The following is a 19,865-nucleotide window of genomic DNA, read 5'->3' on the forward strand; positions in this document are numbered from 1 at the left end:
TTTGCACTGCAGATTTCTCGACCAGTATTGTTCGGTGACATGCTGACGTTATTTCTGTGGTTCGAGAAGCAGCCTGCTGCAGAACGATGGGGAAATAGTGTAAGGATCAGGCATTGTCAGAGGTGTCGTTTATACTTTGTAATCACCTAAATATTCCCTTCAAATCCGGGTCAGGTCAAGTCTATCTAGACTGAGTGGAGATTTACTGAATCTTAATCCCCCTTGTTTGCTTTGGCTTTTCGGACGTTTTACTATGCATTCACTTTCCAATTTTGAAATGTACAGAACTAGATGAGCATCTTTCGGCCCACCGGCCCGGGTATTTCGTTTGAATCCTGCTGCTTCGTTTTTCTTTTCTTCGTAGCCTTGGGTACCAGATGAATGCCTGCCTACCCGTATCTCGCTAGTGGCTAGCATCACTTTTTATGAGACAATCTGAACCGATATCACCAATAGAAGCGGCTACTTATCAGGCATGTGAACCGATAGCGACGTCGCGTGGAATCCTCTATCTCTGAGATTCTTGTTTCTGGACAATGGCGTTGTTTTTCAGTCACTGGAAAGCATGGTGAGGCATATTTTCCTTATCCACTTCAAAGCTAACTTTTCTCAGTCGTGTAAAACAAGAGGAACGCAAGAAGCGAATCAAAGACTTGGACCCCATTTATCATGAGCCTTTGAGCAAATACGATGTCGAGATACTCCGCCGACCGATAGCGGATTTGATTGCGAGTGTGCAAAGTGGAGCATGCGACCCGGTGCGTTCACCTTCCTCCTTCCCAGCTCCATACTGAAAGATAAGACGACATCAGTCCGATATCCTGGTGGCATACAGCAAGCAAGCGCTAAAAGCTCATGCTACCACCAATTGTCTCTCTGAGATCATGATTGCTTCGGCGGCAACTTGGGCGAAGCAATGTAACAGAAAAGGACCGCTAGCCGGAGTTCTGGTCAGCCTGAAAGATGTGAGCACCTCCTAGGTTTCAGTTACCAGGTACTGAACTACTACTTCTCAAGTTGGTAGGCGTCAAAGGATGGGATTCGACTATCGGTTACTCTGCATGGGTTGGGCATCCCATTAAGGAAGATGCCCCACTCATTCGGCTTCTCCGAGACGCGGGTGCCGTTCCATTCGTCAAGACAACGATCCCCATCACCCTACTCTCATTCGAATCGTCATCGGATCTGTTTGGTCGCACGACTAACCCACATAACCCTGCTTATTCTCCTGGTGGATCATCTGGTGGCGAGGCAGCTCTACTTGCATATGGCGGGTCGCGAATAGGTAAGAATAGTCATCATGTTCACAGTTGATCACTGATTTGCTTCTCAGGAATCGGAACAGACGTCGCAGGTTCTGTACGCACTCCTTCCCATTATTCTGGCGTCTACACCATCCGATCTTCGACTACTCGATTCCCGAAGGTGGGAGGGGCCACGAGCATACCCGGCCAAGAGGGCGTAGCAGCAGTATGCTCTCCCATGGCGCGCACTCTTGCAGACCTCGAAACCTTCTGGAAAGCTGTTGTTAGCCAGAAGCCTTGGGACTATGACTATACTGTGAGTGCTGGGCTCGATGATCTGAACTCGTTATGGAAGATTTTTCCAGTGCATGAACCTCCCGTGGAGAGACGTCGATCTCAGCAAGAAGAACTTGAAGTGGGGAGTGATGTGGGACGACGGTCTGTATTTTTACTTTTACTTTATCTTTTTCTTATCATGGTTCTACCGTTATCAAGGTGTTGTGTTGCCTTCTCCCGCGTGTAAGCGAGCGTTACACTCTGTTGTGGAGACGCTCCAGAATCACGGACATGAAGTATTTATGGTGTGAGTATAGCCGCCTTTTCTTCCATCTGGAGCTCATATAATGTGTCCAAGGCCCGCTCCAAGCCCGTACGAAGGATTGAAGATTGCCTCTCAACTTCTCCTTGCTGACGGAGGTCTGTTCTAGTGTTCGTTTACTGAATGAATTCTTACATGAATCTTAGGCAAGACGGTCATGCAACCGTTCCAGCTGGGTGAAACCAATGATCCAGGCGTCAGACAAGCTAGGATCATGTTTGCTCTACCTCACTGGATACGGCGGTTGTATGTGTGGTATCTCCGTTACCTACGTGGTGATGAGGTATATGCGGGGCTAGTGGAGGGATGCTACGAGAAGAATATTACAGAGTACTGGCCTTTGGTTGCACAACGTGAGGCTTATCGCCGGCAATGGTTTGATATGTGGAACGAGTATGATTTGGATTTTCTGTTGACTGTTCCGAATGCACTCCCGGCTGTCCCGCACGGGGGCATGAAAGAGGGATTCAAGTCTTGCGGTTATACGTTTTTATTCAATTTGGTGGGTGTCACTCGATCTCCTCTGGAATTGGACGCGTCTGATCGATCGATGCAGCTGGATTACAGCGCGGGTGTTCTTCCGGTGACCCATGTCAATGCGAAATTAGATGTGCTGAAAGGATTCAAAGCGCGGAACGCTGTTGAAGCTGGTGCTTATCAGGACTACGATTCTGTCGAGATGGATGGGCTACCCGTCGGTGTTCAAGTAGTGGGAAAGAGATTTGAGGAAGAGAAGGTCATGGAAGGGATGAAGCTGATTGAGATACTCTTGAAGGAAGATGGCAAAGTATACAACTTGCTTAACACGTAAAGTATTCTATTTGATGAGGTGCTGGGGAGCTTTCCGTAAGTCTGAATGAGCCTACATATTGCGTTTCATGGTTATTAATGATAGGAGAAAATAAGCAACAAGTTGTCGAGATCCGTTTCTCTGGTGCGCTCACTCCTGTTGACTCATCGTCTCACCACCCGCTCGGCTGCTTGCCAAGAACGCGATAGTCGATAGTCTCTCATTGATTTACCAGGGAGAGCCCTAATGGGTGGGATCCCCCATTGCTCGTATACTTAAACAACTTGTTAGAGTCTCCGACTAGAATTTGCATGCGGCCGTATTGATGGATGTGTCACAATTTTCTCTTTCCTTATCTCTTTCGCGTCTCGGGCCGTGAATAAGCTTCCAGTGCACCTTCCATTGTCCCCTTATCGTTCAAGCGCTCTTATTAAGAGCTATGGCAACATTCATATCATTTGGGGTGCATTCTGCGTCTTTTACTTCGGACTCAAGGCGCACGTTCCCGAAGGCTGGCGTAAGTGAACATGTCATTGACAGCTGCCAAGCAAATACGGTGAGTTGGATGTCTGTGCTTCAGAAACATTATTCCCAACTCTTTGCCAACGAAGAGTTCGCCAGCGTTCCTTCAATAGGATTGCCGCAGTAATATTATTTAATTATCATACCCCTATACCCCGCGTTACTTTCACCGCGGAGCCCCGCAAAACTCAAATGTTCCATGATTTTACGACATGACCCGAGAAAATTAACGACAGGTCTAGTGGCACCCGAAGTTGTTCTACGACAGTACCGCGTTGCCTTCACGCGTTGGCAAGGCCAGGAGACTTGGCGCTAGTAGGTTCTTGAAGGATTCATGCTTTGTATGCTTGGCGCCTGTTGTACTGGTGGTGCAAGCACTGTTGCCCTTCTAGGATATTGGTGATGGCGGAGTTCCGTCCCTGTTTTATCGGAAGAACATGTCAATCTTCATCACGGTCTAGCCCAGCAGAAGGCTTTGATAGAAACAATACGACACGATACTTGCCAGAAAGTTTCGCGCACTCATATCGCATATCGCGGGGACGAAAGAAGACGTAGGGATGCAGACGGGATAACTTTGTAGACGCCGTGCCGTTCGAGTCGCGTAGATAAAGCGAAGCACGACGGTTGCGGATCCGGGCGCATCTAGACGCTGGAAATTGAGCGGTGATTGATCAGGCATCTTTGCCACATAAAATTAAGGATCTCTCCCCGCATTCAGGTCGGTTCGCCTTCCCCACAGCTGGCGGGATACACTCTGCAGCGTTGCGGGATCGGTCAGCAGTCAAGTCAAATGGCGATGACACTGACAATGCACGATCACCAAATCGGGAAGGCGCCAGAAAGCAATGACAAACACTTTCTTGCCGAGCATGAATTCAATCAATCTATCCAGTACGTTACCAACCTTAACCTCCCTTTTATACCTACCCAATCTCTTTACCCAGCATTTGCTCGTTTTCGCGCCCATACCGAACCCCGTCTTTTCCTTTCTACTGGCTCACTTCTGATCTCGTTCGCCAACACTCATCCCCGCGTTTCGATACCCAGGATCCGACAACGGCCCTTCGAGATCCTGACATGAGTTGCAATGACAAAATGCGCAGCCGACCTGACGCTCTCCACTCTCTGCCTGCGACGACGATGGCCCCTGAAGAAACGCTTGAGTGGAATTGGGACGTGGAGCATTCAGACCGGCGACGAGAGAAACAGGCAGATGCTGCTCTTCATGGCGCATTGCCATTTCTCGTTGACAGATCCGTTCTCAAAGACGTCGTCCGCGAAAAGTTTGCTACTAACCCCGCTCGAATCATGTTTCTGAGTGCAGGTATGTGGCCGTGTCTTATTATAGTTAACAGGTCGCTTATCTTTACGTCCAGGAACTTTCCACAAGGCTAGGACTCTTTCCCGCCGTTTCATTTTCGCCAATTCTCACGTTGCTTGTAGGCTTATCTCGTTACTCTCGTCGATGGTAGACAAGTCGTCGCCAGGGTAGCTCGTAGATTCATGCCTCGACTGAAGACCGAGTCGGAAGTCGCGACAATGCAATACTTGCAGCAAAACACGAATGTTCCGGTCCCGTTTGTTTACCACTATGACTCTAATCCGTATAACCGGCTCGGTGGAGAGTACATTCTGATGTCAAAGGTGTGCATTTTTGCCCACAGAACCGCGTGTATCCCAACCACCGACTCCATATTTCCAGGCACCGGGAAGGCCCCTTGCCGAAGTTTACCATTCACTGGGCTATAATGATCTCGTCAATCTTCTTAGAAACATCGCTAAGATGGTCATACCACTCTTCGCTCACCGCTTTCCCCAATTAGGATCGCTCTATTTCGGTCCGAGTCCTCCTTCAACTCCTGCCCTTTCGAATGCGGCGACACCCAAGGCGGTACAAACCTATTACTCCGCCTTTCCGTTCTCATCAACACTAGCGATGTCCACTATCGCGTCCCCCACTACCGCCACCCCCAATTTCCATGCCAAGAAAGAGTACCACGTCGGTCCCATCATTTCATGGCCATTCTTCGGATCCCACCGAGGCGACTTGGCCCATCCTGACGAAATTAATCGCGGTCCTTGGACGACATCCGAATCCTATTTTCAGTCTTGCACAGATAGGGAAGTGAATGGCGTCATACGCGAAAACGAAGGCAAATCCGCACCCCACAGACTCCATCTTGACCCCGATGAAATCATATCGTCGCGCCACCATCAACTACAGGCCCTTCCAGGAGACCAGAGTGACGACAGTGACGAGTGGGATTTGGAGGAGAGTGAGGCAGAGTGGGACGGCCCTGGTGATGCAATGTATCGCGATTATCGGAGGATGCAGAGAAGTACATTCTTGATCGCCCATCTTGAACAACGGATCGAGCGTGTTCAGGCAGAGACCAACAGGTGGCTGAAGCTGATGGAGAAGTTGGCCAACAAAGTAAAGAAGGAAGGGCCTTCTCCGGAAGCGGAGATGTTTGGACTTGACTGTCACGACCTAAGTCTGGAAAACGTGTTTGTGGATATTGAAGACCCAACAAAGATAGTGAGCGCCTCGCATTCTTATTTTTTTTTTCTCTCTCTCTCTTAGCATCATATCTTTTAGACATGTATAATTGATTGGGAGTCAACTACCACTCGACCGCTCTGGGCTTGCGCACATCTTCCGGCTTTCCTTCAGGCCAGTCCTTTCACCGCCAAGCTTTTTCGCGAGATTGTTGTGGAGATGGCCTCCAAGAACAGGGACCAAAACGCGTGTCTCGCAAACGACTGGCTATACTACGAAGCCGCTGGCACGCGCTTGCGCATGGCTCACCGTTTCACTGAATGGGACGGCTGGGAAGAGGGCTTAGTGGACAGCATTTTAGGTCCTGAAGAATCCGAGGAAGATTGGTTAAATGACCCTGCAGTTACTCCCGAGCCTGAGTCCAATAGTGCCGGCGCTGCAGGGAGGAGAAAACCTTCGCTGAAGTTACCGCTGCCTTTAGAGAAGGAGTTGGAGAAAGAACAGATGCTTAATAAAACGGGAGACATATGCGGCGGCCGAGGTGGCGAGCTAGGAAGGAGACTCGAGGCGTGGCTTACAGTGACCCAGCAGTCACAAACAGGCAGGTTTTTGTGGGAGCATTCGGAAGACGATCATCATGATGAGTTACCAGTGAAAATGGACGGGCTAGTAATTTGATTGGGACTCTGTAGCGACTAATGGTAGGGATTGGATCCATTCACCTTCATCTATTGCAAGCTTTCTATAATGAATGTAGCATCTATTTCCAAGAGTCCTGTACATCTACAGAGATATAATTACAGACTGCATCAATTGTAATGTGTCATGAAGAATCCTTTTGGGATCATAAGCTTGAGACCAGGTTACACATGTATAATCCTACCCAGATTTTCCTGTTTTATTCAATCAAAACTACTCACTCTCCTTTACACCTGGCCTGGAAGCACCTCTGTCAGCGCCCAGGAGTTCAAGGTGGTGCGATGACAGGTGGACGCAGCGTTGCGATACTTTGCATGAAACTCCGCTAACTAACGATGTCGACAGTATCACGATGGCTTGCGCGAATCTCGAGTAATTCTAGATCGTCTCCTGCCACTATTGATAATACTCTTGTTGCGCAGTCAAAGCTAATTCTGTGTACACACCGGATTGTCCACCGTTGCTTTCAGGGTCCATACGGACAGGTGCTGTGAGTCCAAGCCTCGTAGGTGGGTCAACGAAGGTGGATATCATAGGGTATTCCGTCACTGTCGTACTCAGCGAAGTACGGAAAAGTTTTGGATCCCTGATATTTAGCATAAGTCGTGAGAGCATCGTACTTGAAATTCTGCAAGTGAGGTACTATCAGTCATTGGGTACAGATTCATCGGTAGTACGTACACGTTCGTGAATGTCGTAACTACTCCTCGAATGAGGGCCTGAGCGAAAAATAGATTAAGGAATATATAGATTGGACTGCAAACAGGAACAAACGTCTCCCAGCTGCCGGTGAGAAATGGTTAGCTTGGTTCTTAGTATGACCGTCATGGGACTACCAGACTCACGAAGAAGGTCAATATATTGGCAAGATTGGAGGCAATAATGACCCTGTTGCGATGATTATCAAGATATGACAGCTACCTGAGGCTCCACGACTTGCCCAAAATAAACCGAGCCTGCACATATTTCTCAGCGTGACTATTGGACTAATAAGAACGAAGGCACTAACCATCTCTCAGCAGAAGAGTGAGCAAACTAACCCCGCCAGTTTGCTGAAGCTTCAGTGCCTTGTGAAGGGTGAGGGTGAACACCATGATGTCGAACACTAGCATGCCACACCAGGCGGTTCCCAGGCCTGATGTGATGGATATCATTATCTTGGGCAGACAGAGAGATGGAGATGGGCACGAACGCATGGCGCTATGACCAAAAGTAGTTGAACAAAATCATGAAGCATGAGCGGCGTACGTACGAGTCACGAGTCAGCGATGTAGAACAGCCAATGAACGGAGTGATATCGGCGGGAGTCTCATCAGGACTGGATTTTTTACCGGACGCGACTGCGTACTGACAGAACTTGACAAGTGGTTCAATAACAATGACAAGTACTCACAGCGCCTAAACCAATAGCCGTAAGGGTAACACAAATTTGAATGACGAGAATTTTGCGGCTTCGGTCGTATAGTGCATATGTGCGCATGATCAACATTACTGGAAGAGAAGATCGACATAACATGATGGTTAAGGCGGGCTCTGCACACCTGCGACCACGATCTGAACAATAATAACGAAGTATTGGTGATACGTCTGAAGTTTTAGACACCTAAAGGCGTGTCACTGAGCATCTGGAATCATCACGAGCAGACCACTGACATCTTCGGAGCTTAAGCTCAACATAGGTCAAACACAACTCGAGCGGTGCAGGGCTCACCTGAACTTTATTAGGAGGATATCCTGTCCAAAAATATTCCACAACGACAGGCACATGCCCGAATATCCCGAGATAGCGGTTCAGATAGAAAAAGAAAGCCGCCCAGGAGAACGCCCCGTGTACCCAAAAACGTGATACTTCCATGCCAAAGGTGAGAGCATAGTCGTAGTACAGTATCGCTGAAAGAAATGGTTAGTACCAGGTATGACAGAAAATGTCAGCCTGACATAAAGCCACAAGGGAAAAGTAATAGTTGACATTCCTACACCGGGTTGCGCGTCAAGTGGAAACGGAAATGATTATTGAATGACGCACAAATCTTCGTATTCCAATCGGAGGCTGGCTGAATCAATCATCAACATTGGTGGGTCTTTGGTCGAGGGAAAACATGGGAATCTTTGGGAACCTTTGAAGGGTAGTGAGCCGGGGCGTGTTAAATGGTAAAGGGAGTCGGGAAGGTAAATATGTTACGGCAGAGACAATTTCCATCGGCTTCGAGTCTTGCCCTGTTCTGATCACTAGCGATCTGATCTGTCTGTCATGACGCATGATCATCACCGCTTTCAATATCGCGATGTTCATAACTGGGTGGACATGAATGCAGACCGTTCCTGTTTCCAGCTTGAACGCAGATAAAATACTAGAATTGTATCGTCAGTCGCGACCTTCCTATCCCCCACTATTGAAGAGGACAGTAGAAAGACACAATATACCACGATCTTTGCTGAAGGTCCCGGTGCCAGTACCTGAGGCCTGAAGGGAGGACAGGCACAGTCTACACAAAACATCAGGAACATGAATAGCCTTGCGATTATTCTGCACAACTACCGCGCCTGGACCGTCATCGCCAACCCCGAGAACAAACGAAAATCTGTACCACAGTAGACGGCCGCATGGTTCAATGTCTTGGTCGGCGTCTCGAATGCAAAAGACGCCGACATTGACGCGTTGTATTGGAACCAAGTAAAAAGCAACGCCACACGCTTTAAACGGTCGATTCTCTGGGCTAGAAACAGCGTAGGGAGCCATTGGCGTAGGCCTCAGGAGCAAGTAAAGAACGGCGGCGACTCTGGCCCAACTAGCCATGGGCCATACCAACTATATGGCTGCCAACGAATGGCAACAATGGCAATTGCGAGAGGTTCCTTCCGGGATATGTCGTCCGTCTTGTGTTTGCACATATCATTTGCCTTCCATTGGATCACTGATGTTTGAATGGGCGGCTTCATTGGGCGACAGCGGTCATGCCGCCCAGTTCAATGTTACGTTGGTGCCATTCGGCTCCCAGGTTATCCCTGTCCGTTGTATTTCAAGTCTCGCCGAACCACCTTCCATGCATCTGTTCGACATATCACAAGGCACCGATGTGTGAGTCCAATGACTTCTTTTCCATCTGGCTTCTCACCATATTATTATCACAGAATGAACGCGCCCATACCAGCCGTCTCAGGCCCTTTTCTGATGAAGTACTGATCATTTTAGAGAGGTATTAGTGCTTTCACACCAAGCAACACTTTCAGGGATTTGCTCAAGATCTCCAGCGAACCCGTCGGCATCGAAGCGGGTCGAATAAGATCGCCTTGCCGAGTTGGACATTGAGTGTCAGCCTGTCCACAACATTACTACGATTACATGGATCGACTTTTGCCCAGCTCTAGAGCCCACTGCGCATAATCCAACTCGGTGGGCTGGGAATCTCTCGATACTCATTTGTCCGATATTATAGGCCTTTTATATCATGATTACCGTGTTCGTCCTCCGGTTGTTCAAGTCATCTTGTGCTCCGTTTATTGTTAGCATGCATCATTCATTTACTTACGAGTTCGCTGTCTATTATCATCTCAGGAGAGGTAATCGGGGATAGGACATATGCCGATCAGTTCGATAAACCATCGGAGACCATTTCTCGGATACATTTGACCAACTGGTGTCGTGATATCGGCAGGCGCCTTTGGAAGTGGAGGTTCAACGGAGATGGTAATGCTCCAAAAAGACGTCCGAAAGTAGCTTATTGTTTTTGCTGCCCTTGTGGGATCGGGCTGATCTGCTATTCCATGTCGTTGAATGAGCTCATCGCTAATGGACTACAGGACGTCCAGTCAATGCGGTATGCCGCTTGTGGGTTGCCTATTTCATTCGGTGGAGGTGTGGTCATTCATTTCATTTTCAGTGGCCTCGGGTGTGATAGTGTTGTTCGACCATCGTGAGTACCACTCCGGACTATTCTCATGTACGAACTGGACCTGTTCTCTATACAGTGATTACAATTGATGACGAGGTAAGCTTTCATCTAATCATTCCAAGTACCCACTTCATCTAATCTTACTAGGTAGAATTGGTTTGGGTACGTGCTACCTAGGCCTAAATGCGGGTGTTGATGACCATCCATATAGAGAGGCCACTGGTCAATAGGCAAACTCTTATTCATAATTGTAAGTCTTTATCTAAGGCTGCGCTGCCTCTCGACCGATGTAATGATTTGTCGTTACTTCAGAATCGATATTACACATTTTTATCTGTCATGTGTGTTTGCCTTTCAGGATTTGATCCCCGCCCTAATGACTTTTTCTCTCAGCTTCAATTACTATGGTTTGTGGTCCGCCGAACAGATCACAACTTTCTTATGTAGACGTAATTCTCTCATAGGTCTTTTCACGATGTCGCTATCTGATTCGGTAAGGGTTGGCCTTTTAACACCTTCGATGAGTCTCTGACTAGTTTTTTGTTAGTTGTAAGTTTTCGGGATTTCATGTAGACCGACTGTAGGATGCGACCTTTTTACATAGTTGTATGTTATCCTTGTCACGAAGTCTTCGGCTACATCTAATCCCGCTGAAGGTCACCGTTTCTCCCGGTGGCAAGGATGGACAGGCCTAATTGCGTGCATGATAGCGGAAGGTCCATCTGCTTTCCGTTTTTGCCAACACACTCTTATATATGGCAACACAAGTGATTCTACAGATGCGGCTTTACGCATTGTATCTCCTCAACAAAAAGGTGCTGGCCCTCATGGTCACGAGCTTTGTTATAAGTTCAGCTAGCGCAGCGGTTATCATGGGCCTAGTTCTGTCTAACATAAGCAGTACGTCTTGATCATCCTTCAATCCGAATGACTGTAAACAGGCTCGTAGCGGTGTCATACGCCCTTCCAGGTATCTCTATCTGTGCCCTGAGCGGTATACCTGATTACTTCTATGCTTTCTGGATTCCGATAATCGTATTTGAGTCCATGTTGTGTGGACTAGCGCTGTTTCGGGGATACCAAATGTTCAGCTCCGATAGACCTCTCTTCAGCTCTGGACGGCATCTCGTTAGTATCCTCATCCGAGATTCAGTATTCTATTTTGTCGTGTAAGCACGCCACTCCTTCCTTTCTTCCTCTGTCTGATCAACTCTACAGCATGTTCGCAACATACCTCACCAATTTACTAGTCTGGACTACTGCACCAGTAAGAACTCGAGATCGAGATATGATAAGGTATCATCTGACCACTTCCACAGGCTGACCTTCTTGAAATTCCCATAGGATTTTCCGTCACGTTTTCATGTGTCATGTCTAACAGGATCATCCTCAACGTTCGCAGAGCGAACGAAGAGGTTATCGAGTCCAAAGCTACTGGTTCCCCTAAAGAAGGTCCGGATAAGGCCGTGGATCTACTTGGTGACCAAGGATATGTTTCCCATACCCGTGTCCGATATTGAAATGATGCAGTTACGCTCGATGCGATCCGAGCATACACAGCCAGTGGTTGTAATTTGAATCGTTCTTTGGCCAATAAATGATCGATTCGTTTTGCCCACATTCATTTTGCAAAATTTGCATCCTCACCGTCCGATCTCGACCCTACTAAGATTCTATCATGAGGAGCCGGCCGGACGGTCAGCAAGCGCAGAAGTGGGAATCCCGGTGCGACCAGACGCTTATCATACTTGAGAAGGCTGCTTCTTCTCCTAAGGCGCTACGAAGAAATCGATATCGAAAATTTGGAGAAGGCGATGTTCTCGATAAGACATTCCTATTCCTTGGTATCAACTTGTAGATCATTTATCCATCATTCGGGTAATTGTAGCACTCATGGGCGGCGTTGACTTCTACGTGGAGATAATGCAGCTGTTTTCCAGGAATCAACAGTGCAGGAGTCCCCTAGGAGTCCCGTTGATATGCACACAAATTTCTGGAAAAATCTTCTCCGGTCTCTCAGCATATGGCCTAGCTTAAAACTCTTCGAATTACAAACAAACCATGAAACCGATCGGTGGACCGAAAACTTGAATCAACGGCTTAAGTACGTACAATAATTTATGTCTCTCTTCTCCTCTCACATGCATGGACGCATCCGAGATGGTGGGAGAAGACAATGGAGATCTTCATCTCCTTAGGTCTCTCCTACGTCGTCCGAATGATGGATCTTGCCCCACAGACGTAACCCAACTTTTGTAAAATGATCGGTGGAACTCGGAATCCCACGATCGTCGGACCAATGCTCATATCCTCTGCTTCCGCTCACCTGGTAGCACACGAGGTTCTGATACACCGAGGGTAATTACTGTTTTTTCATCATGGGCAGTATGTTGCGCGTTAATCAACAAGATGTGTCAAAACACGGGGACAGATTCTGGAAAAAATCTACAATTACAGCGCGTCAGTCATGTGATAATGCACATGACAGATAACTAACGGCAAACTACTGTATCAACCCCCCCCCCAAAAGGAAGGGGTCGGTAGAAAACTGTTAGCCCTGGAGGTTTTCGTGCGCAACCCTGTCTGATCATAGAAAGGTATGAGGGAAACAAAATAATGGACTCACGGGGGATTGAACCCCGGACCTCACACAGCAAGTATTATATAATGCAAAGCGTGCGCGCTACCACTGCGCTATAAGCCCACAAGGGATTTTGCGTTATAAATATATAAAAGAGCTTTTTTCAATACTACTATTCATGATAGAATATTCTTCTTTTAGTCTATCTGTATCTGTTGACGCAAGATGAGTGATTGGTAGTCAAAAACAATGAGCTTGTTGTATTCACTGTAACTTTTCCGCCCATATTTCACCGTCCCAAACTGCCTCGACACGCCATTTCTCTTTATCGATCCACTGATCCTTCAAAAATCCATCCCACCACTTTACATGGATCTCGTCATCATCATCAAACCAGTATCCAGCAACTCGCGGATCTGGGCCTAGATATTCATGCCTGGAATGCATAAATCAGCTGGATTCATGACCTACCGCAACGATGATTTACCGTTTGGAATCGATCTCGTCCGCATGTACAAAGTTTGCAGATACCCCTCCGCCATCCCATCTCCCCAAATAATGGGTATGCACCAGCTGATTGATATCCGAGCCTGGATAAACAATTTGTGTTGTTTCTCCGTCCTTAGCCATGTACGACGTAGGCAAATGTATCCTTGTCCGTTTGCTTGCCACCATCTTTACTAAAGGCCAGCGGTGTACTTCCCAAGCTTTAGCACGTCTTTGGTCTGTAAGCCTCTGTAGTGACTCCTTCTTCTTCGATAGATCGGGAGGGGATTTTTTGGCGTCGGGACCTGACATGAAAATTTGAAGTCAAGCACTATATTCACTCCCCGATCATTACTGGGGCCGGGGCGAATCACCCATCTCAAAGCTGGGACCTGTACATATATATTATGAGCCATTACCGTTCAATAACTTGTGATAGCTAATACTGGAACAAATAATTTCTAATACAATCTGTTTGAAATAACTAACTAACAAAGAGGTAATTCGTACGCTGATACACAGTGCTAATAGCTACTAAACAATGTCCTGGAAAACTCAACTTCATGCAAGCGATAGTAATAGCGATATATGAAATAAGAAAAGACTATGCTCCCTCCGTAGACAGACCTTGCTGCTGCGAGAACGAACCAACAAACGGCGTAGTAGGGCTGAGAGTAGTTCCAGACCCGCGGGAAGAGTAGGTCAAGGCGGGCGAAACAAGAGGCGGGGATGACTGCTCGACGTCATAGACGTCGCGGTCAGGGTCCGGGAACACGCCGTGGGGGTATACATGTGCGTCATAATCGTTCTTGAAGTCGTCACCCGCCTGGATATTACTGCGATGATGACGAAGCATAGCAGAGTTACCATTATTATTTTTCAGGTCACTCGTGTAAGAATCGTTGCTAAACAGGTGGTTGCTGTTTGGGTGGACGTTATTTTCGCCGCTGATAGAATTTGCGTATCTGTGTTGTTGGACGCGCTGCGAAGTCGCACGTAGAATTTCCGAGGAGATATTCCTCGATTTTGGAATACTCATGCTGCTGTGCTGATAGTGACGAGAATGATGTTGTTCTGCAGAAGGAGTCGAAGTAGAGTGCGGAAGGGTCGAGGACCGAACGTGAGCCTGCTGGTTAATGTGCTGATTACGATTTGACGATTGCGAAGGGACGTGAGAGGAGTTCTGAGAGTAGGATGAGACATGGGAATGAATCTGGTCAGCGTCACGGTCACCAGGTAGACGAGAGCCATTCAAGTTGGACTGGTGAGTGTTGCCATTCCGAGTCTGCCCGCGTAGAAAGTTCTGCCCTTGTCGCATCGCTGACGAAGATTGGAACTCTTCCTGTAGCGCAGGGAGAGCACCGTTCATCACGCGGGGAGAGTGGTATGCGTCTTGTCGCTGAGTCTGTAGCTGAGGACGTGAGATGGTGGAAGCTGATGTGCGAACACCCCTGACACCCACGTTATAGTCGGTGGGCTCTCCTTGACATTGTGCCTGAATTTGAGACAGATCCAACCCCGTTGGGCGACGACACTGGTTTGCTAGATTGTTTCCTGCGGCATGGGCCTGCAAGATATATTCCTCCGTTGCGGTGAACCCATTCCTGGCTTGAGCAACACCACCACCGATGACAGGGTGGTTACCGTATCCCAAGTTGATGTCGACGTTACCAAGGGCACTGCGAAGGCCTGCCATTTGAGGGAGACTGCGATGGTGGGCAAGTCCATCCGTGAACTGATCATCAGCACCGCTATAACTGCCGTTGTTACGAAGAGTATTGATCAAAGCAGCAAGCTCTTGACTCTGAGCGGCAGAAGAGAGTTGGCCATACGGTGACTGTTGAAGGCGACCACTCATAGGAAATCTTGAAGAAGCAAGGGATGTATTAGAAATGATGGGTATATCATTGCCTCGATAGCCAAATCCAGATGGTATAGCGGCATTCGAGGAGAAGTCGCGGAAAGGAGGATTGACAAACGTGGACTGATCATAATCAATGCCGATGGGGGAAGGGTTTCCGCGACTGCCTCCAATAGTGAAAGGAACCTGCGAGCGCAACTGTTCTCGTCCGTGCAGGTTCAGGAGAGCAGCTTGGGCAATAGTTAGCCTCGATGAAGACTGGTCGTCGTCCTTCACAGAACGTTCAGTACGCTGGAATGATGCAGATTAGACCCTACTAGACAAACAAAGAAGCTACTTACACGTAACTCGCGCTGCTCAGATGTATCGGCAAAACGAACGGAAATCCGGCTCCCGGGGTCGTTCCAGCCTCTCACCATACGTCCATGCAGACGTTCGATGACTTCTTCGGCACCGAGACGAGTATCCAGTCTGAACAGATGCATGAATAACATGAAGGACACGGACGTAAGTCTGAGACCAACCTCACAAAGGCTATGATTCGCGGAGGATTACTGAGCCTTGTTTGGAAGAATCTGCTGCTCTTGATCCTATGAGGAGAGACTAGGGCACCTAGTGACTAGAGAACGACCAACATCACGTTGTACATATGTTGGAAGGTACGATAGACTCACGGATTCGTCAATGCTCAATGGTAAGCTATAATTTGCATAAGTACGGTTGTATATCATCAAAACAGCGTGAAGCAACTTACCCTTCCATGTAGAGGTTTGTGCTATTGGGGTCGTGAAGTCTTTCCATTTTGGATTTAAACGAATCGTCATCACCGTGAACAGAGGAGGCTGAATGACCGGAGGAGATAGACGGGGCCCGGGCGTAAGCCGTTCCAGGAATCTTATGAACTTGCTGTTGACGTAGATTGATCAATAAGGGTCAGCGAACGAAGATGAGGCTAACCTTCGAAAATGTTGGATGCAGATTCCTGAAGCGTCTCAAAGATTCGATACATTTTTCTGCGGCGTCAATCGTCTCGAATCTGAAAAAGAAATCAGAATATGTTTGGAAAGGGAAGCATATATGCGCACAAAACAAACCCATATCCACTCTCCTTCTCCCCTACGTGCCTCGTGAAACTTCTGACGCTCCTCACAGGGCCAAAAGGTGCAGCAAGCTCGAAGAGTTGGTCCTCGGGATAATTGGGCGGTAGTCCGTTTATGTACACGTTCGGAGTCTTGTTGGAATCTTGGTATAGATCATCTCTATTGACATTCTGGTCTAAGGGGACAGGCACGGAGCCGCTACCTGTTACCGTAGTGCTGTTCATATATGAAGACGGAGCCGCTTGATGAATTTCGATGTCTGGCAAAGGAATGTAGATCGCCTTCTTCGATGGAGCACCGGGCAAGACCTCCGGAGACGACGGAAGAGCGGATGGAGATGCACGGTCACCTCGATGGGGGGACGTCGTCACATCCGTGATCTCGCCCAGCTCATGGTCTGCAAAGAACGCGTCAGAGAGCGTGAAAAAGGCATAGAACAACACGTGCCAGAGATGGAAGCGGTGGCTGAAGGGCTTCCAATACGAAGTGAGCGGAGAAGCGTTCCTGCGTCCTCCGAAGCAGAAGAGCCGGTCTCTGCTTCCTCCAACCCGTCCCGGTGCTTGTAAGCGCGCCAGAACTGGCTAGGGCTGCCCAACGGCGAATGGTACGAGGAACGAGACGATTGGGTTGTCGAAGGCGTGATTTCTGATAGCGAAGGATTGCTGGAAAACGAAGCGAATGTTGAGATTGATGGAGCTAATGTCAACGAAACTGAGGTCGATGTCGAGGAAGAGCCTGGCGAAGAATGTACAGATACAGAAGATGGAGAGTTGGAATGGATCTTGTATCGAGAATTTGGTAGAGAAGATGGTACAAAATCGCCTGCGTTGGGATTAAGAAAGCCTGTAGATGAAGAGACGACCGATTCTGGAGGAGAAGGAGGTGCTCGCGGTGGTGGAATCGGCGTGGAAAGAGAAGAATGTGGGGAGCCGGACATGATGGAAAGCGGCCGTATCAATATAAAATGGAAAGAGACAAGGAAAAACGTCGATAATGTCGGTAGTTGAAGAGAGCTTGAAGCTGGTACCGCAGCCGAAATTGCGTACAAGGTACGTTATAAAGATAATGTTAAAGTAGAGCTAGTTCGAGTAGTCAACGTAAAGGGCAAGGGCGAATAAGCGGGTATGAGTGCGGACGGATGTGAGGGTAGGGAAGAAAGGGGAAAACGGATCTCCTTTGACGAGCCCCGACTTTATAACCAGTGCGATGGGACAAATAATGACCTTTTTGAGCAATTTGGGTCATTTTTCTGGGCAAATTTTCGGGCCTTGCTTGACTACGACGCGTCGTGCGCTTCATAGGAAGCTTCGATTGCTCGGCAGCCATCGGCAGCGCGTCTCATCGACCGATACAGGCTTCGCGACCAGCTCCAAAAGGGAACCCACCGGTGAGCCGGGTGTCCGAGACGTCCGAGGATGTGCGACGAGACTTAGCAGATCCACCTGTCGTACTGGTAGGTTCGTTCGGGGACATGGTCTGGACAGGCGGGAGCCCATGTTGCCACGGAGATACACATAGATACACCTACATGAATTGATGTTAGGCGCAGTGGTCAGAAATTGTGTATGAGAAGACTTACCTGTGCAGAGGAGCTAGCTGTTTGTCTGCGACTAATGCGGAACGTGCAAAATCCTACCCAAATGTCAGGATGGTTGTGGCAGCGTTGCTTCGAGCTTACATCGCAAGCAACGTGCCGTGGATAACAAATATACTGCACTCAAGCCCTTGCTTGAGTCGTTAACGAACTCAAACGCAGCTTGCGGACTTCAGTGTTCTTCTCAGTCGTTTCCAGTACAGAATGTCCGCAGGACCAGTCGATACATCAATTCCCTGAATGGTAATGCCACAATTATTGAAGTAATGAGTGTACAGCAGGTATCATATGTATTCCCACTGGAAACAATCCTGTATCAACAGTAGTGAGTGAATGATGCGAACGCCAATGAAAGGAAGCAGACCATGCAATCTTCATCCTCGTCGACAGGTTCAGGAACCTCTCTTCCATCTTCCCAATCTTCATTGAACAAATTGTCGATGATCACCTTGATAGGATGATTCTGAACGCTGACGCTCCATCGCAGCTTCTTTACCGTATCATATTTGATGAGTTTCCCCAGATGACAACGCGATTCCAGCGCATACCCACTCGTCGCACAGGTGGATCCAACTCCCGTGCATGTGCCCATCGGGATCGGCTAGCATGGATATTTGTTGTATTAGATTCGATTCGAAGATGCGGGACAAGAGGACGGACATCACCGGTATTGAAGACATGTGTTATGTGTTGCGTTGAAGGCTGCCCATGGGGTCAGCATCGATTAGAAGTGAAATGGGAAGAGTTACAGGTGAAGGCAGATGCAAGCGACGAGCCGCCATCCTCTCGCTGGGAGCTTCGAAAGCTACCACCGGCGCGCCGAACGTTGTTCCTATCAGCGAAGCCAAAGCTCCACCAAGAGAATGTCCGATAAGCCAAATATTGGCTTCGGGATACATATACGAGATGTTGTTGTAAAGATTCTGAGCTTGCATTAGAGCCTTAGCTCAAAACATATATGCGAAACATACCGTCCCGATAGGATAGAACAGGCTCTCCTCCACCAAGGTTTCCTGGACGCAATCTAAACCGCATTTATATCCTCCTTGGTAGCATCCACAGACCGTTGACCACGTAGGGCCCACCCTAGCGCAGCAGCACGAAAACAGAAGGTTGTCATTCAACTTATCCTTGACAACTGTTGGTCCACCTCCTAACCATGGTACTGACGTGCCCTTAATGGAAATTACGACAGTAGACTCGTCCGTAGACACAAAAACGTGGCCGCGGAGGCCATCAGCGTCGGGCTCCCATCCATAAGAGTATGTCTATGTAGCATTAACGTAATTGCAAACAAGAGTCGGAAACACGACACATACAGCATTCCACTCGTCCCCCAAATCATACCATTCTTTGTCCTTTGGATTAAAGTAGGAATTCGACGCCATCTTCGCCAACTGCAGCAGTGTCTCTCGTTTCTCCGTATGCGGCCCGGTCGTCGTCTCGCTGATCCACGCCAGCGGCTCTATCTCGTTCTGCAACTCTCTCATGCTGTGAAGTCTGGCACTGGAGTACGCAGTCCGTGAAGATGGTTTATGGACGATTATAGGTCTTGTATCGACGGAATACGTCCCGGAGACGAAACCAGACTTGGTGGCGTCCGAGAAGACAATCCTCGACCCGTTTGATACAGAATGTGTATGTCTCAGTTGGAAGTGCAACTCATTCGTAGGTGCTGCATTGTGTGAAAGGAATAAAGATACCAGGGCTTGGATAGCGGTAGGAAGGTACGACAACATGCGCGAAGGTCAGTGAAGAGTACAGCATTGCTCAGTTAGGCAATCACCGCCCGGCGATCGAGAATTCACACGCGGCTGAATACAGTCATGTCACGAGACTAGGCTCAGCTCCCAGACAGTCGCTTTCCTTGAGCTACTCCGACGTTCACTCGATAACAACACATTTATTATTCTGTGCTCAGGTTCGAAACCCTAGAGCAACCCAAGAGTCCAGACACCATATTTCCCACCTCTGTTAACTCCCGGCCTGCAAAT

The 19,865-nt window shown here is 48.3% G+C and overlaps 7 protein-coding genes and 1 non-coding gene across 8 annotated transcripts; 3 read left to right on the forward strand and 5 right to left on the reverse strand.

The window, feature by feature from the left end:
- Positions 1 to 333: 333 nt before the first annotated feature.
- On the forward strand, positions 334 to 2,761 carry BT62DRAFT_945819 (amidase signature enzyme). The gene is made up of 10 exons (XM_043187962.1): positions 334 to 568; positions 614 to 758; positions 813 to 965; positions 1,018 to 1,285; positions 1,334 to 1,560; positions 1,610 to 1,682; positions 1,740 to 1,827; positions 1,879 to 1,940; positions 1,989 to 2,344; positions 2,399 to 2,761. The coding sequence occupies exons 1-10, from the start codon at positions 537 to 539 to the stop codon at positions 2,651 to 2,653; spliced, it is 1,659 nt and encodes a 552-aa protein (XP_043041878.1). The 5' UTR covers positions 334 to 536; the 3' UTR covers positions 2,654 to 2,761.
- Positions 2,762 to 3,747: 986 nt separating this feature from the next.
- On the forward strand, positions 3,748 to 6,544 carry BT62DRAFT_702658 (uncharacterized protein). The gene is made up of 6 exons (XM_043181943.1): positions 3,748 to 4,048; positions 4,102 to 4,481; positions 4,534 to 4,547; positions 4,601 to 4,801; positions 4,860 to 5,696; positions 5,757 to 6,544. Exons 1-6 carry the CDS (start codon positions 3,948 to 3,950, stop codon positions 6,333 to 6,335), a joined length of 2,112 nt encoding a protein of 703 aa, XP_043041879.1. The 5' UTR covers positions 3,748 to 3,947; the 3' UTR covers positions 6,336 to 6,544.
- Positions 6,479 to 8,505, reverse strand: BT62DRAFT_702350 (uncharacterized protein). The gene is made up of 12 exons (XM_043181942.1): positions 8,383 to 8,505; positions 8,068 to 8,329; positions 7,898 to 7,943; positions 7,750 to 7,847; positions 7,609 to 7,703; positions 7,549 to 7,556; positions 7,366 to 7,491; positions 7,297 to 7,312; positions 7,202 to 7,244; positions 7,038 to 7,075; positions 6,541 to 6,984; positions 6,479 to 6,492 (listed from the first exon to the last, which is right to left on the reverse strand). The coding sequence occupies exons 2-11, from the start codon at positions 8,209 to 8,211 to the stop codon at positions 6,753 to 6,755; spliced, it is 846 nt and encodes a 281-aa protein (XP_043041880.1). The 5' UTR covers positions 8,212 to 8,329; positions 8,383 to 8,505; the 3' UTR covers positions 6,479 to 6,492; positions 6,541 to 6,752.
- A 1,671-nt stretch (positions 8,506 to 10,176) lies between these two features.
- Positions 10,177 to 11,769, forward strand: BT62DRAFT_889499 (uncharacterized protein; the record flags this gene model as incomplete). The annotated part of the gene is made up of 9 exons (XM_043182993.1): positions 10,177 to 10,270; positions 10,326 to 10,345; positions 10,461 to 10,499; positions 10,562 to 10,592; positions 10,906 to 10,965; positions 11,018 to 11,153; positions 11,191 to 11,418; positions 11,468 to 11,516; positions 11,569 to 11,769. 9 exons carry the CDS (start codon positions 10,177 to 10,179, stop codon positions 11,767 to 11,769), a joined length of 858 nt encoding a protein of 285 aa, XP_043041881.1.
- Positions 11,770 to 12,866: 1,097 nt separating this feature from the next.
- Positions 12,867 to 12,953, reverse strand: BT62DRAFT_t53. The gene has a single exon. It is a non-coding gene; the product is annotated as a tRNA-Ala (tRNA).
- Positions 12,954 to 13,092: 139 nt separating this feature from the next.
- Positions 13,093 to 13,639, reverse strand: BT62DRAFT_985757 (uncharacterized protein; the record flags this gene model as incomplete). Its single annotated transcript, XM_043189963.1, has 2 exons — positions 13,318 to 13,639; positions 13,093 to 13,266 (listed from the first exon to the last, which is right to left on the reverse strand). Exons 1-2 carry the CDS (start codon positions 13,626 to 13,628, stop codon positions 13,095 to 13,097), a joined length of 483 nt encoding a protein of 160 aa, XP_043041882.1. The 5' UTR covers positions 13,629 to 13,639.
- A 41-nt stretch (positions 13,640 to 13,680) lies between these two features.
- Positions 13,681 to 17,348, reverse strand: BT62DRAFT_703275 (uncharacterized protein). The gene is made up of 8 exons (XM_043181944.1): positions 16,725 to 17,348; positions 16,263 to 16,674; positions 16,135 to 16,213; positions 15,932 to 16,083; positions 15,852 to 15,876; positions 15,702 to 15,796; positions 15,519 to 15,648; positions 13,681 to 15,447 (listed from the first exon to the last, which is right to left on the reverse strand). The coding sequence occupies exons 1-8, from the start codon at positions 17,212 to 17,214 to the stop codon at positions 13,921 to 13,923; spliced, it is 2,910 nt and encodes a 969-aa protein (XP_043041883.1). The 5' UTR covers positions 17,215 to 17,348; the 3' UTR covers positions 13,681 to 13,920.
- Positions 17,349 to 17,975: 627 nt separating this feature from the next.
- Positions 17,976 to 19,610, reverse strand: BT62DRAFT_1055929 (alpha/beta-hydrolase; the record flags this gene model as incomplete). The annotated part of the gene is made up of 6 exons (XM_043178567.1): positions 17,976 to 18,182; positions 18,236 to 18,472; positions 18,532 to 18,573; positions 18,621 to 18,794; positions 18,843 to 19,139; positions 19,191 to 19,610. The coding sequence occupies 6 exons, from the start codon at positions 19,608 to 19,610 to the stop codon at positions 18,156 to 18,158; spliced, it is 1,197 nt and encodes a 398-aa protein (XP_043041884.1). The 3' UTR covers positions 17,976 to 18,155.
- Positions 19,611 to 19,865: the final 255 nt, after the last annotated feature.

Source organism: Guyanagaster necrorhizus (assembly GCF_019112545.1).
Source record: "Guyanagaster necrorhizus MCA 3950 unplaced genomic scaffold BT62scaffold_7, whole genome shotgun sequence".
NCBI classification, from domain to species: domain Eukaryota; kingdom Fungi; phylum Basidiomycota; class Agaricomycetes; order Agaricales; family Physalacriaceae; genus Guyanagaster; species Guyanagaster necrorhizus.

Bases quoted from the DNA above. Each gene is read 5' to 3' on its own strand.
- BT62DRAFT_945819 (XM_043187962.1), top strand. From the start codon at position 537: ATGGCGTTGTTTTTCAGTCACTGGAAAGCATG. The intron at 966-1,017 runs GTGAGCACCTCC...CTACTTCTCAAG, and splicing joins TTCTGGTCAGCCTGAAAGAT to TTGGTAGGCGTCAAAGGATG. The intron at 2,345-2,398 runs GTGGGTGTCACT...CGATCGATGCAG, and splicing joins ATACGTTTTTATTCAATTTG to CTGGATTACAGCGCGGGTGT.
- BT62DRAFT_702658 (XM_043181943.1), top strand. From the start codon at position 3,948: ATGGCGATGACACTGACAATGCACGATCACCAAATCGGGAAGGCGCCA. The intron at 4,049-4,101 runs GTACGTTACCAA...CTCTTTACCCAG, and splicing joins GAATTCAATCAATCTATCCA to CATTTGCTCGTTTTCGCGCC. The intron at 4,802-4,859 runs GTGTGCATTTTT...CCATATTTCCAG, and splicing joins AGTACATTCTGATGTCAAAG to GCACCGGGAAGGCCCCTTGC.
- BT62DRAFT_702350 (XM_043181942.1), bottom strand. From the start codon at position 8,211: ATGGAAGTATCACGTTTTTGGGTACACGGGGCGTTCTCCTGGGCGGCT. The intron at 7,704-7,749 runs GTGAGTACTTGT...AAGTTCTGTCAG, and splicing joins CGGCTATTGGTTTAGGCGCT to TACGCAGTCGCGTCCGGTAA. The intron at 7,076-7,201 runs GTGAGTCTGGTA...TTTTTCGCTCAG, and splicing joins CCAATATATTGACCTTCTTC to GCCCTCATTCGAGGAGTAGT.
- BT62DRAFT_703275 (XM_043181944.1), bottom strand. From the start codon at position 17,214: ATGTCCGGCTCCCCACATTCTTCTCTTTCCACGCCGATTCCACCACCG. The intron at 16,214-16,262 runs GTGCGCATATAT...TTTCTTTTTCAG, and splicing joins AGTGGATATGGGTTTGTTTT to ATTCGAGACGATTGACGCCG. The intron at 15,448-15,518 runs GTAAGTAGCTTC...CGTTCTGTGAAG, and splicing joins CTGAGCAGCGCGAGTTACGT to GACGACGACCAGTCTTCATC.